Raw genomic sequence first — 23,355 nt, 5'->3', positions numbered from 1 at the left:
TTCTAATGATTTATATAAAAAAAGAAAAATCGTGGGTGGTTATTTGTTGCAAGGGAGATTCTTCTTTAAATAACAAGTCCCAGGAGCTGCAGGCAGGATAGAAAACTTAGCTAACAATAACAGGTAATGAGTTCAACCTCCAGCAGCACCAAAAAAAAAAAAAAAAAAAAAAAAAAAAGTCTAAAGTTGGGTACTGTAGTAGTGCACACTCCTAATCCCAGCACTTGGGAGATAATGGCAGGCAGGAATATTTCACTTTCAAAGTGAGCTTAGGCACAGGTGAGACATTGTCTGAAAAGACCAAGGGCTTACATAGAGTTCAGCGGTTAAACATTAGCCAACGCTGCTCAAAGCCCTAGGTTCCCTTCACAGTACAAAAGACTAAAAGAACAAATCAGCAAATAACGCAAGAAAGAGCATCCTCTCTAACTTAAAAGTATCTTTTGAAACATTTGACGAAATTTGGAAAGTTTCATATTATTGTGGAACTGCCGGATGGTAGATAAATGGTATCTAAAAGCAAGATGCTACAGCAAGCAACATTCTGGTAGATAAGATACCAGCTGCTCTAATGCATGTACTTACCAGCTACCAAACTGTCACTCTGTACAGTCTCAAGGAGACAGGTAGCAGCAGTAGCACATTCTTATGCAGCTTTCCCACACAGACACAACAGTGACCATTACCCCCCAAGAACAGACACAGATTGAACACCCCGACTCCCAGATCCAGAGTGCATCAGGTGCTGTGGTAAATGCCTGCAAACCTTGCACTCACGAAGCACAAGCAAGGGGATCTGGAGCTCAAGGCCAGCCTCTGTTCTATCTCAATTGAATTATAAAACCCAGCTTCATGAAACAAAACCAAAGCGATCCAAACGCCCGAACTTTCAAAATGCTGGCATGACACAAGTTAAAAAATAAAAAAATCATACCTGCCCTCATATGACAGGTCATAATCAAAATGTGACAAGCTAAAAAGACTGTACAAAATTACAGTCAGATTATTTATACATAATGGTAACAGTCAAGTTGTCGATGTTTGAAACACAAATGGAGTGGTGTGCACACCTGTAAGCCCAGCACCTGGGAAGGTGTGAGCAGAAGGAGCACAGACTGCAGGCTGGGCGCTCAGTGCATAAGGCACTTGCTGCACAGGACACACGAACCGGAAGCCACGAGTCTGGATCCCTGGCTCCCACATAAAGATCTGTGCAAGTACAGCGGCGCACCTGGAATGCAGAGCTCTGGAGACATCAAGAGCAAGTGCCTGCCTTTTGCTTATTTCCCTCCTCTTCCTATTACTTTTTTTTTTTTTTTCCGGAACAGGATTTCTCTGCGTAGCCTGTCCAAGACTCACTCTGTAGACCAGGCTGGCCTCGAACTCACAGAGATATGCCCGCCTCTGCCTTCCCAAGTGCTGGGATTACAGGTGCACACTACCACACCCAGCTTTCCTATTACTTTTTGAGTTTGCAAGAAAGGAAATCATAGCCAGGCAGTTAGGACTAAGGAGGCAGAGGCAGGAGGATCTCTGAGTTCAAGGCCAGCCTAGTCTAGTTCTAGCACAGCCAGAGCTGTTACACAGAGAAACCCTGGGGGTGAAGGAAGGGCTGAGGGGAGAGTCATAATTGTCTTCAATTTCTTAAAAAGATTTTACTTAAGTTTACATGACTGTTCCTAAAAGCACAACAAAAAGGTTGACAATGTTGTCATACTAGCATCTTAGTTTGCATTTTCCTAAATAGACAGCTAGTAAAATTGACTCAATTTAACAGAAAAGCTATCCCCAAAATATAGTGGAACAGGTAGAAACTGACAGAAACTAATTCAATACCCAAAATTAAAAAAAAAAAAAAAAATAGAAAAAGAAAAAAAAAATCAAGAACATCAAATGAGCTGGCAAGTGTGTTACACGTTCCTAGGCCAGAAAATGAGATGGAAACTCTCATATAGACAGACAACAGCAGCAGCAGGCTTTTTGCTTTGCACTAGAATGATACCCTCAAATGGTTTTCCCTTCACTGTTATCGTAACCCAGGTAAGATTCAATTTCATAACTTCCAGCATTATGGAGCAAATTTGTGATGCTATCCAGAAAAGCGGCAGAAAATCATGGGAATGTAGAATTACAAACAGTACCTGCAGTTCTTGCAAGTTGGATTCATAATTCTTTGGTGGTCTAACATCAGCCATTAAACTGACATCCCTATACTAAAGCATGCATTAAAACAGCATGTGGTTCTTCTATGAAAACAGACTGCAGCTGTCCTGCCCTACTATGTTTTCAGTGTGGGGGGCAATAATCTGCATTATGGCTAGGTGACGCTGATACTAATGGTCTGTGGAAAACACTCAGCCAGAAACTCTGATGCCAAGTACTGCAAGTACCCCAAGCTCCAGAAAAAGAAGACATTTATTTTATGAAAAGGATGTACTACATGTGATTGATAAACGCTGCTAGGACAAATGGGTATAAAATGCAGACAAATTTTTAAAGAGTGAACCCTACCTTGCCTCTTATACAAAAATCAATCCCAGAAGCAGTAAAGTCTGAACATGAAAAGGCAAAACTGCCATGCTTTCATTTCAGTCACCAAGAACACCTTTCAGACAGACTGAGGAGAAAGGAGACATCTAAAGAGTAGGGAAAGACAACTAAAATTACAAAAATGACTATTTCTAGGACTTGCTTAGGAGTGGTTGGTGAAACAAATAACATATTCATGAATGTTCAATGTGCATGATAAGAGTTTTGTGATACTGTTTTTGAGTGGTGGGTGAAACAAATAACATATTCAAGAAGGTTGAATGTGTGTGATAAGAGTTTTGTGATACTGTTTTTGTCAACTTTTATGTGTATTTTTCTTCATAAGAGGAAAAACAACCATTAAACTCAGAGATATTTGGAACTTACATAACAAAAAAAGAAAACAGAATGCGTTTAGAAACCCTGCGAATCACTAAGTAAAATACTAACAATCTAGCAGAAAAGTAAGTACTAACTTTGAAGAGAAGAAATATGAAATCATGAAAAAGAAATTATCAGTCAACCTGCCATGATGGCACACATCTACAAACACAAAAGAAGTTGAGCAGGAGGATCATAGGTTCAAAGCCAGTCTGAGCTACATGGTGATACCATGTTGATAGAGCAACAAAGAGGAAAAAAAATAAAAGAATAAATATGAACAAAAATGGCATAGCCCCACCTCTCCCAGCTGGCTTTAACTACAAATCTGCCACAGCCCAGAATACCTAATTGTCTCAATCAGAATGGCGTACTATCATGTCTGCGGGTCATTTGTGAATTGATGCAGGAGGGCCAAGTCCACTGTAAATGGTGCCACCCCTGGGCAGGTGGCCCTGGCATGTCTAAGAAAGCAGGCTACACAATGAGCCAAGGAAAGCTAGCCAGTAAACAGCGCTTCTCTATGGTTTTCAAGCTCCTACCTTGAGTTCTGCCCTGGGTTCCCTTCAAGGATGGACTATAACCTGGAGGTACTGTTTAATAAACCCTTCTTCCCAAGTTGCTTTCACTTAGTATTTTATCACAGTAACAGAAAGCAAATTAGAATACCACTAAAGATTAAGAAATTCGACAAAAGCAAAAATATAACAGGGCATGGAATGACTGACATAATCACTGCTAGCAGTATTGCAAACAGATAAGCTGACGCCATAAAGAGAAGGAGCGCATTACAGCTGAAAGGACCTAAAAACTTTTCAGGTTACCAATTAAAAAACATACAATCTCATATTTGTCTCCTTGCATGGAGTGTGGAAGAATGTGGAAGTGATCCAGGCCCCATATAGTTCCCGTTTTATTTGCTCTTCATAAAGAAAGCATATCTTTCACTCACTATAAATAAATTCTGTTTTAACCCACCAGACAGCAATAACAAACAGAATAAAATAACACAAAAAATACTTGGCAACAAAGAAGCACTGGCCATTCTGAAACTTTCTTTAATCACCCCATCACTCCATCACTCCATCCCCTAGTCCATATCATTAAAATACACATGCATAAGGCCTTGGACTCTATTCCAAGAACTGGAAAAACAAAAGAAATGCATTTATAATAAAATCCTATTTATGTGAAGCATATGTTAAATTTTGAACAATTTCAATTTTACTTTTAGGTGGAGCCTGACAGCAATTAAAAATTTTAGTAAAATTTAAAATTCATGAAATCATAGATATTATGTATGTTTGAACACATTAAAAAGGCTTTTGTAACCTTTTTAATGATTGATTTATTCTTATTTTATGTGTATTGGTGTTTTGCCTGCATGTATATCTATGTGGGCTGGAACTGGAGTTAAAGACAGTTGTGGGTGCTGAAAATGGAACCCAGGTCTCTCCAGCCCCTTAAAAGGGTATTTTTAAAAGATTAGTATTTGTAATAGACCTGAACTTACAACTATTGAAATGTTCAATTATGACAGCAAATGAAATGTGGACACTGCAAAGCACTCAGGTTTTGTTGTTTTGATTCAGGGGTGGAGACTGAATGAATACAAGGACATCAAGCAGGCTAAGCAAGCGCTCCATCACTGACCTGCAAGCCTAGCCCAAAAAGGCGTGAAGACCACACAGGGAGCACATGTCTACACCAAACCTTGTCTCCAATTGTTCCCACAGCACAGTTTATAAGCAAGGCTTGAGCAATCAACCAGCAACCATGGCACATTCATTTAGTGCAACATATCAATATGAAAACAATCAAGCTACTTAAAGATAAGAGGGACATGGCATTTAATACTGAAGCCTAAGCTGGGATGTGCCAGCGAGCAGTAAAACTATAAACTTCAGGGAAGCTATGTTTACCACAGGAGCACAGGTGCTACCTCAAAGCAATGTTAGCAAAACCACAAACTGCTAAATTTCTTAGCAGTTGGTAGTACATGAGGATTCATTTCATTGTTTAGATAGATAACAGATAGATAGATGTTTACTCTTTCCTATATAGAAAATCCATTTTGTAATACAATTTTAAAAATTGTCCTATCCAGAAGTCCTATAGAGATGATAGCCACCAGTGTAAGACTACATGAATGATCACCAATAGCAAAAACTTACCACCAGTAAAAAAAATTGTGTGAAATGTGTCCATTACCATGGAATATTATGCAGTTTTTAAAAATGAACTTGAAGGGCTGAAGTACTGCTCAGCAGTCAGGAGCATCTGAGCTCTTGTAGAAAACCCATGTTGTTCCCAGCACCCACACTGGGTGGCTCACCACCATGCTACTCCAATTCCAAGAGATCCAATACCCTCTCTCACCTCTGAGGGCACTGCATGTGTGCCTTATGCAAACAAAACAGCACACGTATATACATAAAGTAAGCAAATACAATAAATGAGTTTGGAAGTAGATAAAGTGAGACAAATAAGATGCTGATGAGAGTTTAAACGTAATCCCAGTTCTGTAAAACAATGACCACAACATTTCTATATATCTGCATAGTATTAAATTCCATGTGCATACTGCACAATCAAGCAAACAAGCATCTGGTAGGTGAGGATATGAGGGATAAAAGAAGAAGCAAAGAAAAAAGTGTGTGTGTGTGTGTGTGTGTGTGTGTGTGTGTGTGTCTGAAGAGATTAAGAGCTGTCACACTTTTAGTGTTATTTATCTCAGAGATACAAAGTTATAATTCTACAACTTTAGGGATGTGCTACACACTGTACTGTGGTAAATACACCATTTAATCCTTAACTACAACCTTTTCCAAATAGGTTTCATCACTTTTAAAGACAGAGGAACTAAACTGTACCTTACAGAGCTAGCTAGCAAAGACTTAGTCAAAGCGGAAATAATGCTACCTAAGATAACTGTGTTAAGACCACTTGCCCTAGGACCTCTACATTTAAAAAAAGGGAGAGAGAGAGAAAAGAAACAATTATTTCCTGTTTTTGTAATTATGGGTCATAGTCTTGGAATGCATGCAATCCTGCTAGGTTTTGAACTTAACAATCCTCCTGCCTCAGCCTCTCAAGTTAGGTGTGACGACACCTAGCTTTCCAAATTTCAAGGTACTGTCTTTATTACTTTTCTATTGCTATGACAAAATACCATGACCAAGCCAAGTTATAAAAGAAAACATTTAATTTAGGGGCTCACAGTTCCAGAGGGTTAGTGTCCATGACCATCAAGATGGGGAACATGGCAACAGGCAGGCATGCTACTGGAGCAGTAGCTGACAGCTTAACATACCGAAAGGACTAAAAATCAAAGATACCCTGAGGATGTTGGGGGATGGTCTTGTGCACTGAGAATTCAGATCCTGATTTCTGTGCCCTGAGATCTGATTGCAGTCTGGATCTGGGCATTATCATTCCTATGAAGAATCATTGATTGAATCTCAATGTTGTGTAAAAATTGTTCTCCATAATCTGGTTGATTAATAAAGAAGTTGATGAGCCTATAGCTGGACAGGAAGGACAGGAGGCAGGTCTTCTGAACCTAGTGAGGGGGTTTCAGGTAGGGACCAGTGAAGGAGGAGAAGGAGATGGTCAAGGGAGAACGACATAGCCAGGAGCCATGAGGACAGACAAATGGGCCCAGCCAAGGCAAGAATAAGATGGCAAGTAACAGAGGGCACATGGTTGTGAAGTAGCCAGACTAGTATAGAGGGGTTAGAATAGATCAATATCTGTCCAGCGGTAGTGCTTTAAGCTTACTAATAAATCTAACAGGTCTGAGAGTCTTTTGAATCCTCAAAGCCCAACCCCAGTGACACACCTCCTTGAACAAGACCACACCTTCTAATCCTTCCCAAACCTTCTACCAACTGGGGACTAAGTGTTCAAACATATGAGCCGATGGGGGCCCATTCTTATTCACATCACGACAGGTACCTTCTTCTGCCCAGAGAAATACTAAGACGATGGTCTGTTACTGTTCTAGGAACCTGTACCTCAAGGGAACATGAGGTAACAGCAAGCTCATCAGAAATGCAAATTCCCAGTCCACCCAAATCTACTCCAACAGAAACTGGGAATAGGGCCCACCCCTGATTATCCACCACCTTGAAAATTTGAGTTACAGAATAAAAAATAAAAATATAATTACAAAATTAATCTGGGAAGTAGCAGCTTAAAATAAGTTAACTAGATTTCTTTACTGAAGAACTTTAGTAAGCTACAAATTTGTGTGGCTACAGAATTCATTTTTCCAGAGAATTTTAGGAAATTCTTCTACAAACTAAATTTTCAATGATGCCATCCCAGTTTGATCTTGTTCAGGGCACAACTGGTTTCAGATACAGTCAGATCTAGTATATACTGGGTTCTAGAAGCATTAGTACTGAATGAGCATTACCTTCTTGTGTCTTCACACACACACTGTAATAAAGTTGTTGAAATAAACAAAACACAGTGCCTGTTTTATGCTGCAACAACTTCTTTTCAAGACTATTTAGGTAGTAAGCACGTACTTCCTGAGGACAACAATCTTTCTTCATCTTTACATTCCAATGCCAAAAGCCTACCTAACTTACTGCAGTAAGCACTGAGTATTTTTCTTCTTACTTTACACGCAGCAATAAAAATGTGATATACAGATTAGGCATGGTAATTAGAACACATAAATGTTTTCTCCATGCTAAATTTTAAGTGAGCTAAAACACAGAGATTAGCTAAGTCCTGTGCTGTTTTGATTGTAAAAGTCTACTGCATCACATTTTTCTCTTCTTGCTATCCACAATTTATTAAGTCTAAGACATTGGACATGTAGACACATAGCTCCAGCAGGAGAACAGATTAGACAGCTTGCTCTAACAGACCTCAACCTGTGGAGTACACCTGTCAGTGTTCTCGAACCCTCTAAGGGCAGTGGTTCTCCACCCTCCTAATGCCGCCACCCTTTAATACACTTCCTCATATGGTAGTGACCCCAGCTGTAAAATTATTTTTGCTACAACTTCATAACTGTACTTTTGTACTGATATGAATCTTAACAAAATATCTGATATACAGGATACCTAACCTCAAAGGGGTCATGACCGACAAGTTGAGAACCACTGCTCTAGGGCTTCCAACTCTAAGCAAGGAAAACTGCTTTTCTCACACCCAGGAATGAACTAGTTTTGCTCTCATGGGAAAACAGGTGAAACGGGAACAGGGAGCTCCTGTCCACAAGCACCCTTCTGTTCCACAACCTACAGGAGCACTTCTCTAGCAGGCATACAATGTGCATCTCACCACCTTTGTGGAACTGGTCAGTGGGATTTTTCCTGTAGTGGGTCACTAAAACCCTAAAACATAAACATGTACTTTTAAAAACAGGCCAGAAAGACTATGGAAACCTCCAAAAATGAGAAACGAAGTTCTAACTGACTTCAAAGTAGAATGGTGCCTCTGTATATTTAGAAGTTAATATGTCAAAAGTGAACACAAGTCCAGGAAGCCAAAGCTACACAGAAGCAGAACTGTCCCAAATTCGAGGCTAGACTGGTCTACACAGTGAGTTCTGGGCCAAGCAGAACTACAGAGCAAAACCCTGCCTGTCTCAAAACAAAGTGCAAGCAAATGACCACATTCTAGTAGATTCCCTTTAGCCAAGATGGTTACTGGCCTTCCAGAGCATCTTCTCCACCCCCATCCCCTGCTCTGGTCAAGCCACCAGGTCCCACCTTCACAGACTATAAGGACTGTCTTTGCTGCTGCTTCTTGTATAAGGCCGAACTTCCTTTAGTTCCAGCTGTTGTTTCAAATCAGATAAATTGAGCACAAAACATTATATTTGACTCATTTAGACTTCCTCAGCTTCTATAGCCTCTCTGAAGGGCAGAAAAAGCATGTGTTCATGATCGTGTGTGTATCAGTCAAAGTCTTCCATTCCTACATGTGGGATCTGTGTACACACAGAGCTCAGCACATTCAATAGAATCAGAGGACATACAGGAAGAAAGCAGTGGGAAAGTTTTAAAATAATATTTAAGAGAAAAAATTGACAATCATCAAGCTCTATAAATACAGATTTCTGCTATGCCATCTAGCACTTAGAAAATAAATCTTCAAATATAAAAGAATCACATAAAAACATCAGAGTAGGCCCCTGCCCCCACACTAGCGACAAGGGCTACAGAGACGGCTCAGTAGGAAGAGGGCTTGCACAAGCTGAGGGATGGCCCAAGTTCAGATCTCCAGAACCCATGTCCCAGTGCTCCTACAGCACACTGAGAGGCAGACATAAGACTTTCCTCAGTCGCTCAGGCCAGCCAGCCTGCTGTACACAGTAGCAAACAAGAGATCATGGGCAGACAAAGTGGAGCCAAGGACCAACATCTGAGTCTGTCTGTCCTCTGTCCTCCATACACAATGGCACAAGTGTTTCTGTACTCTTGAGTACTAGATGCACAAAGTTCAACAACAACAACAACAAAAAAAAAAATTAGAAGCTAGGCAAGATGGCCCACACCTGTAATCCCAGCACTTGGGAGGCAGAGGCAGGCAAATCTCTGTGAGTTCGAGGACAGCCTGGTCTACATAGCGAGCCCAGGACAGCCAAGGCTACAAAGAGAAACCCTTTCTAGAAAATAATTATTATTATTATTATTATTATTATTATTATTATTATTATTAGAGACAAAAAGAATCTTAAATTAATGTTGTAAATCAAGTTAGGGTTATAGATTACCCCTTAAAATCTGATGAAAAGTATCTATTCTATAAAAAGTCAATGTAAAACACAAAATATTACATATCACATTTTTATGGACCTGCTATTTAACCATGAAGTAGTCATTGTATCCTAAGAAAACTTTTAAATAACCAGATACAAACTAAGCATTTTATCTAATATGAATAAAAGACAACTCTGCTTTCAATTGCTTAGGTTGAAAATCAGAATATACCTTTATCCCCAATGTTTCAAAATCCATCCATCTATGCTATGTTTCAGAGAAAAATCTAAAATATACTTATTTAGCAATCTTAGATTATATATAGAGCTTTTTAATTACAATAGCTGGTAGACATTAAATTTTACTCAGATTACTTAAAAAAAAAAACTTTAATCTCGAATAAATTTTCTTTCTCTCTGGTAGGCCAAAAGCATACTTACACAGTAAAGATATTCAACAGTTATAATACTGACGTGGGCAGAACAGCCTAACAATGTCTATATATCTCAAGTCTTGGAAATAGGTTACATGGCAGAGAGGAATTAAGGCTGCTTGTGGAGTTAGCTGGCTTAATTAGCTGATCTTAAAAAGATTACCCTAGATTATCTGTGTATATCCAATGTAATCACAAAGATCCTTAAAATGTAGAAGAGTCTGGTAAAGTATGAAAAACAATCGGCCTGATGTTGTAGCTGTGAATAATGGGAACAGAACCATAAGAAAAGAAAAGCAAGCAGCCTGTAAAAGCTAGAGGTCTCCAGAAGCAGTCTGCCCAAGACCTTGATTTAGGCTCCCTGAAAGAGACTTTACAGCAGACTACTGTCCACCAGCATCGTAAGATCACAAATTAGTATGGTGTAAAGCTACCACATTTGTGAAGATTTGTTACAGCATCAATAGGAAACTAACATTTCCTATTGAAATAGAAGAAACAACACAGAACTGATTCAGTCATTCAAAATCTGAATATTACAGAGCCTTAGCTTCTGATTTATAAAATGGGAGATTACATCATCTTCTTTTGGCAAAGCGTTACTTGGAGACATAAATAAAAGTACATCCATATGCTCTGGTAGCTGAATTACCTACAGATGTAAAACAATACCCATAAGAACATACTAAAATGTTCTATGGGGGTCAGGGGAGATGGCTCAGTGGTTAAGAGCACTGGTTGCTCTTCCAGAAGTCCTGAGTTCAATTCTCAGCAACCACATGGTGGCTCCCAACCATCTGTCATGAGATTTGATGCCCTCTTCTGGTATTCATGAAGACAGAGCATTCATGTACATAAACTACATAAATAAGTAAATCTTTTTAAAATGTTACATGAAGCTCAGAGTTTTAGAAACAAAATTCTGCCAGTGTTACTGAAGCTCTTTCTCATATGTATTTCTCAGTTTTATGCCAAAAATATTTCAGTCTTTTAATCTATAGAATATCCATTAGAAATTGATATTTTATATATTTTATTAGTTATGTGTGTGGGTATATGCAGGAGAACACAGGTACCTGTGGAGGCCAGAGGTATTGGAGTCCTTGGAGCCGGAGTTATAGGCAGTTTAACCCACCTAATGGAAGTGCTGGGATCTGTACAGAGGTCCTCTGTAAGAAGAGTACCTACTCTTAACCTCTAGACCCCCCCCCCACGTATCAATTTAATTAGTAAAAATGAACTCTTCCAACATATATTTCTATTCAAAGAATACTATACTATACAGCTTTTTATAGGAATACTACCCACAGGTTATGGCAGTAGCTTTGACTTCTCATATACTACCACAAATAATCTCTTCTTGCTTTTCAACTCTTCCTTGTCCAAAAAGTGAGACACACACCACAGCTCCATATAATTTAAGTCTCCATGAAATTCAAAATTGTGCATTCTAAGTTGTAATAAAAAAATTAAAAACCAAAACCAAAAACAGCTTTACAGGGAAACCTCTATGACTTTTAAGGCCAGCCTGGTCTTCCTATCAAGTTCCAGACTAGCCAAGGTGGCTTGCTACTTAGTGAGTCCCTGGTATACGAAAAAGAAGAGGGGGGGAAAAAAACAAGAAAGATCTTTTCTTCTTCAGTTATAAGGAACAGATTTACAAATACCATTTTAATTTAAATTTATAACCCTGTATCATTAAAAATCAATACAGTGAGCCTCATACATAAAACCTTCTTTTATAAGCTAGTGGCATGAGAATATCTGAAACATGTATACACACAAAAAAAATTTGTGTCTGCATTATACAATGAACTACAGCACAATATAAAATAAACATATTAGCTAAAAAATGGGCAAAGCTAATGAACAAGCAATTCAAAAGCATATGAACATGCTTAACAATAAGCACATGGAAATGATTATCTTCACTAGTACTCAAGAAATGCAAGTGAAAAGGTTTTATCAGCAAAACAGAAGAAAAGCAGTTTTCTTAAAAAGGAGAAATATATCTCACAGCAAAGTTAGCAGAAATTGTACTGGTGGCACAGAATAAGTTAGTTATGCCTTTAGGGAGGGTCAATTTCTACACAAAATTAAAACATGCATTCTGTTCAACTAGTAAGTTTTATTTCTTGGTAACTGTTGCAAAATAAAAACACTTGTCTTTTTTTCCCCCCAAGATTCTGGCAGCGCTTCTAATTTTTTTTTAATAGTTTCTCAAATGACTGGATCACACCTGACTTCATGCTGAGGACACGTTCAGAACATGAGCTAGAAAGGACTCTGATTGGAGAATGGGGCTCTGAGTCATCCTGAGCTACAGACAGGGAGGTTGGATGGAGCTCAGAGTCAGTAAGTTGGCAAATTTCAAATTAATCACGTTGCCATAATGAAATCCAAATAAGTGGTGTGGCTAGACGACTTGGAGGTCCCTGGTGCATGAACACAGAGCATGTGTTCAATGGGGGAAAAGGGGGTAGCGATGGCGACTCTGCTTTCTGTGCTTTCTAGCTTCTGTGGATCTGGAGCCATGGAGGGCTCCATTTTGTGGCCCTGTTGTGACCTTTATAATAATGCTGCAATGATAACTACAGTGTTCTGAGCTCTATAAATCAGTGTTGAATTACCAAACCCAAGAAGTAAGCCTAGCTGCTCTGGAAACTGGAAGATCACAAGTTTGAGGCCTGCCTAGCTTACTTAATGAGATCTTATCGAAAACAGTAAAGAGCTGGTACTGTAGGAACTTGCCTAGCATGCAGGAAGCCTTGCACTCAATGCCAGTATTTGGTTACAATAACCAAAACACCTGAGATGGTGTAGCCTTCTTCCCCAAATCTGAAGTCAGGTGGCCATGTAAATGGCCTGGGAAGCCCTGAAGCATGGCTTGCATAAGCATGCAACTTTCTTGAGGTGGTGCCCTTACACCTGGGTCTAACAATAATCTTAGGTGATCAGTACCACACTGTATCTACTGTTGTCAAACAGCACCCATACTGGAGAAGTTTGTGTATGTATAGAGACATAGTCACTGATACTTATTACAGCATGGGAAAGAGCTAGGAACTCAGCAGCAGAGCACCTGACTAGCATATGTAAGCAACCTATTCAATCTAGCACCACAGAAACCAGAACCTTCCTAAATGCCAGTGCATTTGTATCAGACGGGTAAACACACACTTTCTAAAAACAAGAGTTGAGTTTACATGTTCTCTCACAGAAAAATCCCCAAAACACACAAAATAGAAAAACAGGTTTCCAAACCATATGATGATATTCTTGCCGACCAAACACTGTACTGCTGAGAGAGATACCATGAGCAAGGCAATTCTTATAGAAAGAAGAAAGCACTTTATTGGGGACTTGATTACAGTTTGGTTGTCGGGGCAAAGAAGTGAGCTCTGATAGTTTTCTTCCACCTTGTGGGTTCTAGGGACCAACCTTGGGCTGCTAGGCTGGCAGCAAGTGTAAGATACCAGTGGATCCTTCACACCCCAAAAAAATAGAATCCATAAAATTAATTATAAAATTAATCTAAGGCCACAATAAGAAAAACAGTATACACTCTTTGAAAAATGTATTAATGAGTAATAATGTTCCTGTAAAGTTAGGAAAGCAGAGGTACAGCCTGATTGACACCAGACTCAGCCTTAGGGGAGTGAAGGCACACCCAAAGGACAATGTTCCCTGCCAGTCTAGGCAAGAAGCTGTCAGCTACCCAGCTGTGCTTCCTGACTTTCAGCGGCTAGGAAACCGCAATTCTCTTAGAGGTTTTGTTTGGAGGTATCTTTCAGAACTATGAGACAACAGAATAGTCAAAGGCAGAGATACCTTAATTTGATACTGAATCTGAGCAAAATAACACATTTTTTTAAGGCTCGCTGTCTCTCTCACTCTGCTCCTGTAACACGGGGATAGAAAAGTTGTTTAGAGGCTGGAGAGATGGCTTAATGGTCCAAGAGTACTTACTGCTCTTGCGGAGAATCTGGGGTTCAGTTCCTGGCACTCAAAAGGCAATCCACAGCCTCCTACAACTCCAGCTCCAAGGGATCCAAAACCTTCCTTCTGGCCCCAGCAGGCACCAGGCACTCATACAGTGAACTGTTCATACATTCAGGCAAACCATTCACACACACACACAAAATCAAAAGTAAGTCTTAAAAATCAACAACAACAAAAACCATGTCTCCAGACCTGGAGAGCTCTGTGGTTAAGAGCACTTACTCAGACCATGAGGACCACAGTTCAGATCCCAAGACCCATGTAAAAACAGGCATCACAGCTCCCAGGTCTTGAACACCCTCCTGCACACACACCCACACACTCACCACCCACTTGCATATCTAGTCTTACAGATTAAAAAAAAAATTTTAAAAATGTCTTCATGCTGGGCACATTTTTTATGTGATTTAAATATAACAATAGTTTTGGTGACCAGTAATCTTGTTTTAAAATATAATAATGTAGCCTTCAAGCACATTTTAGGAAGCAATTAATATTTACAAAGTTTTTATCACAAGCCATGAAGCATAATCCAATAGTCTGAAAAGAATTTTGGAGAAAGTAAAAAAATAAAATTAAATTAAAAGTAGGGTCAGTCAATACAGCGATGAGAACCTGAGTCTAGAGCCCCAGCATCCTCGGAGCTTGTTGGCAGCCAGTCTAGCCAACTGGTGAACTCCAGGTCCCTTGAGAAACTGCCTCAAAAAGTAATGTGTAGCTAGGGGGTGGTGGCGCAAGCCTTTGATCCCAGCACTTGAGAGGCAGAGGCAGGTGGATCTCTCTGAGTTCAAGGCCAGCCTGCTCTACAAAGCGAGTTCCAGGACAGCCAGGGCTACACAGAGAAACCCTGTCTTTAAAAAAAAAAAAGTAAGGTGGAGAACTAGGAGGATGGCTCAGTGGGTAGTGCTTGCTGCCAATCAAATTTCTAACACACAGAACAGCCAGATGTACTCCTGCCACCCCAGTGCGGTTAGGAAGGAACAGGCAGAATCTGCAGTGCTGGCCAGTTAATCCAGCAGAAGCAGAAAGGTCCACGTTCAAACACAGACCGTGACAAAGACAGCGTCAACCTCTGGCTTCCACATGTATGCACACTCATATATATACTCACCTTACCTACCCGCCCCGCCCTGCAGGCATACCACACACAATATGGTAGAAAAGCAATGGATAAAGTAATGTTCATCCAGCATTGAACTCTGACCTCCACACACTGCCTGCACCTGCCCTCTCCTGGCTCCCACACATACAAATTTTTTTTTTTTTTCCGTAGGCACAAGTGGCTAGATGAGAAGGTAGACTGGGACCCACACTAAAAACAGATTTACTGTTTGCCATTTTCACCTATATGTCTATCATTTAGAGATAACTGTCTGTCTGTCTGTTTGTCTATTTGTTTGTTTGTTTGTTTTTGAGACAGGATTTCTCTGGGTAGCCCTGGCTGTACTGGAACTCACTTTGTAGACCAGGCTAACCTTCAACCCAAAGATATCTGCCTGCCTCTGTCTCTGCCTCCACCACCATCCAGCAAGATTTTTTAAGATTTATATATTTCTTTTATATATATATATATATATATATATATATATATATATATATATATATATATATATATATACCACTACAAAAACATGCCTGGTGCCTGTGGTGACCAAATGAAAGCATCAGATCCTCTGGAACTGGATCTGATTGATTATAGGCAGTTTTGAGCTGCCATGGGGGTGCTGGGCTCCAAACCCAGGTCCTTTGCAAGAACAGCAAGTGCTCTTAAGAACTCACTGTGCTATTTCTCCAGGACGAATTTACAGATTAAGATTTTCTGACCACAATGCAACCCACATCTAGTTTATATAGTTATTTCTATTAACAAAAAGATAGCATAACAGCAATAAATCTGCCATCTACAAATGTTAAAGACACACTTTAAAATAGCTCCTTAGATGCAAAGTACCACGCTATGTAGCTAGCAAATTATTTCTCGAAAGTTGTTTTTAAAACAATGAGTGTGTGACAATGAAACTGTGAAGCATCCAAAAGCTATAGAAAAGAATTATATGTACTGAGAGGTAATTTAAGCCCAATTATGCAAGTATGTGAAAAATAAAGCAGCTACAAAAAACAAATTTAACTCTAAAATGAAAAAGAAAGCAATAAAGATAAGAATAAAGCCAGTAAAACAAAATCAATAAAAGCAGAACGTATTGTTCAAACCAAGAACTGACATTTAGGAATAAATCATATGCAATAACCCAGTTTGTATATACACATTTAATGTATGTGTGTATGTGTGTGTGTGTATGTGTGTGTGTGTGTGTGTGTGTGTGTGTGTGTATAATTTATGCCCCACCCTGTTTACACGTATGCAAATAGGATAAATTAATGAACTGCTCAGACTAATCACAACTATACAAATTACAGTTAGGATCAATTACAGTTGGAACTTCACATTTCACAGCTTTTGAAAAACATATTCAAGGTGTGTTTACTATTCTGAACTTCCATAAAAATACTCATTCCAGTGAGATTTCATGAAGAGAAAGTAAGTATTCACATATTCCTAAGAAACCATACTCTTCTTGAAGCTGCACCCTTGGAACAAAGGTTATATACCTTGACCAAATGCAGATCTTGGGTTCTAGTAATTCCATGTCTCTAATAAATTTCCAAGAACAGGAGAAAAGTGAAATTCGGTTTAGCAGGATGTTAACAATAATGTGGGCTGTAGAATAGCATAAGCTACAGATTTACTCAACTGTAAAAACAAACAAAAAACAAAATCAAAAACAGAAGTCTCTCACCTCTATATCACCTTGGCTCTACCTTTAAAAACATATCAGAATCTTGCCACTTCTTACTACACCTGATGCTACACCTTGTCTGTAGTCATCTTTGACTCGGATTTTTGTCTGCTCCCTCACAGACAGCAGTCATCTTTAAAACCCATCAACTACACATCAACTCTCTGCTCAAAACAGGTTTCTAGACCTCTGTATCCCTGTTTAGGGTAAATCTCTGACCATGCCACACCTTTGCTCTTATCTCCTACAGCCGTCTGGACTCCAACTACCTAGGTTATCAAGACACAAGCAACAGGCACACCTCAGGCTGGGACTGTTGTGTCCCAGCCTCAGGGCCTGCTCTTCTCAGTCTCTGCTGGAATATCATCAGGTCAACTCTAAAGCCCTATTTAAAGAAAAGCCACAAACAGGTCTCTACCCCACAACCTCTCCCCTTCTGCACTTCAACAACCAGCCCAATTTTCTACTGTTTTAGCTTACTATGCGTCTCATTCCTTCCTGCACAATCCAGGCATACTCCACCAAATTTCAAGCTCCTGTAGACTTTTACAGTTGATAGTGCATTTCCTACCAAAAATTCTAAATCCTTCAAAAACAGTTCACATGTTCCTTCCACAGTGAAGCGTTCTCCTCACTCCCCATGCACTCACAACATACACTTAAGCATTTTGCTAAAAGTCCTATTACAAAACTTGTTACGTGGCACCAAAACAACCACCAGTCGGTTTTCTCAGCTTCCAGGGAGAACTACACAAGAACAGCCTCATGTTTGTACTCTTGACACTACATGCACAATGTTTTAAAGGGACTAAGAGTCATGGTCATTAATTTTATACTTGTCACATAAATGACTACAAGTTTTAGAAAGTATATAAAAAGTGGGGTTTATTTAAATTAACTTATATGTTAACCTGATTAACCCAAGTCTATACTCAATGTGGTAAACAGCTTTTAGGGCAACCACTTTTGATTTCCACTTTCTAGTGTTTAAACCTTTCCTCCCCTTGACTGTGGACGAGGCCTATATGTATCTAACCAATGACAAGTGGCAAAGGTGATGGGCTGAGCCTAAGATAGAACAGATATGGTCCCCTCTGCTGGTACTGAAGCTAACAAGCCACTGTGGAAATCAGTTAAACTCAGAAAACTCATAACTACCATATGAACTAGTAACACTACTCTTGGGAATACACCCAGACAAATCTAAGTCAGTGTATTATGGAGATACATGCATATCTATGTTCACAGTGACACTGTTCAAACTTGCTAAGTTACAGAACTAGCCTAGGTCTCCTTCAATACATGAATAAAATATGGTCTATGCAGTGACAGTGGGGTTCTATTCAGCCATAAAGAATGAAATTAAGGGGCTGGAGACATGGCTCAGCAGTTACAAGCACTTGTTCCTCTTGCCTGTGAGCCAGCTCCAATCTTCTGGCTCACAACGGTGAGCTTCCGGGGATCTGACATCCTCTTGTGAATTCCTCATGCAGCAGGCACAAACATGGTGCATGCACATATGTGCAATCAAAACACTCACATACATAAAATAAAATATGCTAAAGTGACGCGTTGTTTGCATGAAAATGGACAGAAATGAGGAGTACAGTTAAGTGAAATAAGCCAGACTCAAACACAAACACTTCATGTTTTTGAAATCTAGGTTTAAAAAGAGGATGAAACTAAAAGGGGAACTATTTGGAAGGAGGAAGGAGATGGGCACAAAAGAGGTTAATGGAGAAGTGAATGTTTTCAAAGTAAACAAGATAAAACTATGAAAATGTCACCAGCCAGGTGGTAGTGGTACACACCTTTAATAAGCCAGCACTCTGGAGGCAGAGACAGGCAGATCTCTGTGAGTTCCAGGCCAGCCTGGTGTAGAGAGTTCCAGGACAGCCAGGACTGTTACACAGAAAAAAAGAAATAGGAGGAAGGAAGGGAGGGAGGGACAGGGACTCTATGGCTCTACACGAAGAATTAGGAGGCAGGAGAGGAGTAAGATACTGTGACCCTAACCACAAGGAAATGAATTATGCCAATCCACCTGAGGGAGTTTGGAAGCAGATCCTCCCCAGCACCCGCAGTGCCCACACCAACAGCCTGGCCCACAGCTGTGCCCAGGCTCCTGCCCCACAGATACTCAACAATGTATACTGCATCAAACAGATTTGTTACACTCTACTAAGGAGCAGCATAGAAAGCAAATACTCCTACAGTACAGAAGTTCTTTCTTGACCCTTTTGTTCACACAAAATACCATGGTTTCTCCCATTTCTAAACACGTTAATGTCAAACAGTGCAGAACCTACAAAATTTAAACAAGCTGGCACTTAAAATGCTTAGGAATATTTACAGAAGAGAGTAAATCTTAGAAAGTACTTTGCTACATAAAGCACTTTTCTCTTAGTCCATCTGCCAATATCCCAGATTATACGCATAGTCAGTCAGTCTGATAAGTAGAGCATTAAGGTAATTCTCCATAAAATTATGCACAAGACAAGAGATAGGTGGGCCACCAGCAATAAGAACCTACTTACTGGTCACCAGGCAAAGCAACCAAGCAGAAGAGAGGCAGGCAGGCTTGTTGGTGCGAGTACACCACAGACAGAGAGCTCTTCCACCAGCCAAGTCCTGCAGCTTTCAAAGGGCCAGACTGTGCAACTCATCCCACTCCACCTCCGACCTCAAAGTCACTTCCAAACTGTTCCCAAAGCAGGAGCGCCCAGGACAGATGCCACACTTCAGCAAGCAAGGTATCACCTGTGTTAAAGGCTACAAGTAAGAAACCTTAACTCTCCGGGACCCTTGGCAGGAACGGCAGGAGTGGTAGTTAGCAGCATGGCTTCCCCTACAGAGCAGCAAAGATCACTTCTGCCCCATCGCAAGAAAATTACCAACTGTATAAAAGAAAATCCAAGAATGGAGAGCAGCTTAACTACAATTTCCCAATTTCAAACATTTCGGCACCTATTGTAAGTAATGACTGAGAACAACTCCATAAAACTTCATATCTGTGCTAAAAATTAATTTAAATAAATCTTCCTAGGAATACAAATCTTATTTAACACACTCAATTTCAAATGATGGCTCAGCCTTTTTCAATATAAGTAACAGGAGACACCTGAATTACAGGCTGCTGGACTACTCCCAGGCAAGCCACACCCAAATAAACTCAAGACAAGTAAGCAGCCAAAAGCAGCAAAGAACTCCTGGTTCAATGTCTCAAAGTAATTCACTTTACAATCTCACTACCAGACATACAGATACATTACTGAAGTCCATATAATTTCTCTAGAAAGTCTCCACTAATTGGGAGTCTAAATCTCCTCCTTTGACAGCTACATCAGGAAAGGCTATTTTACCACTCCTATTAACAGCTTTTATGAACTCAGCAACGTAGGAGGAAAATGCAGGCATAAAGTCAAACAAATCCTCCTGAAGATACCAAGGCTTTCAAATGTTAACGATGCCCTATGAGGCCAGTTTTAAAACAAATGGGACCAGAATGTTATCAGTAATCAAGAGAGGATTTCTGTTCATGGTATATACACAGGACTCACCTCACCAGTCTAGAAGTAAATGAAAACAAGCCAGCCCTACTTCCTCTACAACTCCATGCAGTCTACCTATATCATGACCTCTATGAGAGCGCAATGCCTAGAAGCTGAAATATCAGGCTAGTCACCTCCCTTCTAGTTATTTAATTCTCTAGAGAAAAAAAAAAAAAAAAGAAAGATGTGCAGCCACTATAATATATATATATATATATATATATATATATATATATATATCCCAAAGACAGAAAAACTAAAAAATCACCACAAAAAAACCTCACTCAATTTGGCACCTGGTTGCAATAGAGCAGCTTACAAATCTACTAGCTAGACTCCTAAGAGTAAAACAATTTAAAGAGTGACAGTTTTGGTTTTTCTTTCAATATTTGGCATTGAGAGTCTACAAAGAACGATTATTTGATTATTTTTAGTAACATATTTTCTGGTTAGCAAACTACAAACATCAGTGGTTTATATAGTTACAATACGTACTTCCCATTAAATTCAGAAATACTTTTTCTCAATTTTCAAATGGAGTCTATTATATATGCCTTAACAATTCATAACTCAAAAAACACTGGATATGTCCACCCTTTAACAACAGTATTTAAATACACTGGTACAAAACATTAAAAACATGAAGTCAATGTAAAGAATCAAGTCTAATTACTTAAGATTCCACATCTAGTTCCCTCCATCTCAGAATTATTAGAATCATGCTTCTATCAGTTTTCTCATGACCCCACGACATACAGGTAGGTACAAATCTCATTAGGTATCCATCTCAACAGAGATTTTAAGGTCACAGCACTTTTCATCCTTTCTCAAGTAAGAATAGGTCATTTCTGATCCCCGTTAGGCCTTTGTCAAGAGAAGTTTCTCACATGAATCAGGAAACACAAAAAAAAATGAGTAACTATCTTCTCAAATGTCCCAAGAATGACACATCTATGTAATAGTTCTTATTGAACTGGAGGGAAAAGTTGAAGTCATTCCACACAATTGATGACCTAGGACTTCCTGGCCCTCAACCTCACCACAGATCTGGATGAGCAAAGCTGCCCCACGTTCCCTAGAGCCACTGTCTTCCTCCCAAACCTGTCTTTCACACTCAACAGGACTACTGAAGAACTACACATGAGGTGCACAAATCTAAGAATTAAATTAGAAAAATTAAAAAAATAAAAAGCTTGTGTCCCAGTGTTTGGCAAACAGGTCTTGCCAATTTTCAGGAATTAATAGCAGAAAGGCCATCTGCCCAGCTCCACATAGTTACTTTAATAAAATAATGACATACAAACTAACTCTTATCAAAGAGAATCATCAACCTGAGAAAAACCGAATCTAAGTAGTAATCAGTATACTAATTATTAACTTGAAGAGACTTTTCTTATTCCTGTTTCTTGTTCCTACTTGTGATGATCATAACTGCTCCATAAAATCTTCATTTTTAAAAAGATACATATTTTCAAAATGTAGCATTACTCTCCAATTCTCAGAAAATTACAGTGCCTCAAATCACAGTGAAGGACATAATTAGTTCTTTTCCTCAAAAACAAAAAAAAAAAAAAATTTTAAGATGCCTCGATTTTGGAAAACACTGCTATAATTACTGACACTGTAAAACTTAACAATGAGCAAGTGATTTAAGGAGCAGGCTAGATGTTTAGCTCAGCGGTAAAAAGCTTACCTAACACGTTAGCTCAGTAACTTGGGTTAGAGTCCCAGAACCTCACAAACAAACAACGCTTTGTTATTAAAAAATAATAAAGGTAGCTAAAAGCTAAGGGCTCTCATCCCAAGCGTACAGGGTATCATTAGGATGGTAGAAACTAAACAAGACACTCTGGTCAACTAACACTGGATTCTGATTGCTTTAGAACACAAATTAGGAAACGCTCGGCTCAACCAAATTTCTTACATTGATAAGGACCCGAATAAAGAGGTCTTAAAAACAGAAGGGGTGGAGTTTTGTGCTCATCATTTTGTGCTCAAATATGAATGCATAATACTAGATGCTCAACGCACGGAGGCAGGAATGTGCGGTCGAGTTCACGTTTTCACGATCAAGTGCACCCTACCTATTTCCTCTTTCAAACAAGGCAAAAGCACATCACTGACCTCTAAATTTTTTTCCCTTAACTCTAGTCAACACCGGTCTTCGAGAGACCGTGTCCAATTACTGCCTCTGCGGGTACAGTTGTGATCACTGTGATGGTTATCTCTTTAAATAACTGTTCTTGAACACTTCCACAATCAGCTCAAACTAAGCAGTAGTGACATTAGCCACTCCTGTAAAAGCAGCAGTTTCCTGAGGGTAAAACAACACTTTGCTTTAACACACACACCCAGGTAACATGTACCCAGTAAGTAGGGAAGGCTATTTACAGAGACTCAAGGATTGCAGCTTTGTTAGGAGTCGATCCAAAGCAGAGATAACTTCCTTTTTTCCCTCCCCCACCCCCCAACACCCAAACGTCCACGTGAGCCCCTTCTGGCTTTGGGCCTTTAAAATTACTCGCCCTTCAGCTCTGGGGCTGAACTTCACTCAGCCACCCACCTCCCCTGACTTCCTGGTACTAAAAGCTACAACCACGAGGCTGTTTCGTCAGTTTGTTTTAAAACAATACTTGTCCCGTTCACCTCGTTGCAAAGCGGGCGGGGGCGCTTCCCTATCTGGGGAGCCGCCGCCAAGGCGGGGGGCCGTACCTCCAAACAAGTGCGGGGAGAGGTGGGCAGGGAGAGAGCCGATCACCAGGCGCGGCCCGCCGGGGCCCCCGCCCGCCGGCCGGTCCCGGTCCCTGGCGCCTCCGCCGTCCTCCGGGCTGCTGTGCACCGAGTCCTGCGAGCCGTACGGGCCGCCGCCGCCGCTGGGGATGCTGAAGGCCGACTGCGCCGCGCGGCCGCTCGCCGCGCTGCCCACCGCCCCGCCG

General features: G+C 40.1%; 1 protein-coding gene across 1 annotated transcript in view; it reads right to left on the bottom strand.

The window, feature by feature from the left end:
• The window catches only part of Znrf2 (zinc and ring finger 2), a 72,432-nt gene that overhangs the window by 48,232 nt on the left and 845 nt on the right, over nt 1-23,355 (bottom strand). Inside the window, exon 2 of the mRNA XM_055611820.1 lies at nt 23,132-23,354. Within this exon, the coding sequence (XP_055467795.1) occupies nt 23,132-23,354 (223 nt within the window). The remainder of the gene's footprint in view (nt 1-23,131; nt 23,355) is intronic.

Source organism: Psammomys obesus, unplaced genomic scaffold, assembly GCF_907164565.1.
Source record: "Psammomys obesus unplaced genomic scaffold, mPsaObe1.curated_primary_1811, whole genome shotgun sequence".
Lineage (NCBI taxonomy): Eukaryota > Metazoa > Chordata > Mammalia > Rodentia > Muridae > Psammomys > Psammomys obesus.
The sequence above is the reverse complement of the archived record's forward strand: the minus strand, read 5'-3'. Positions and strand labels throughout refer to the sequence as shown.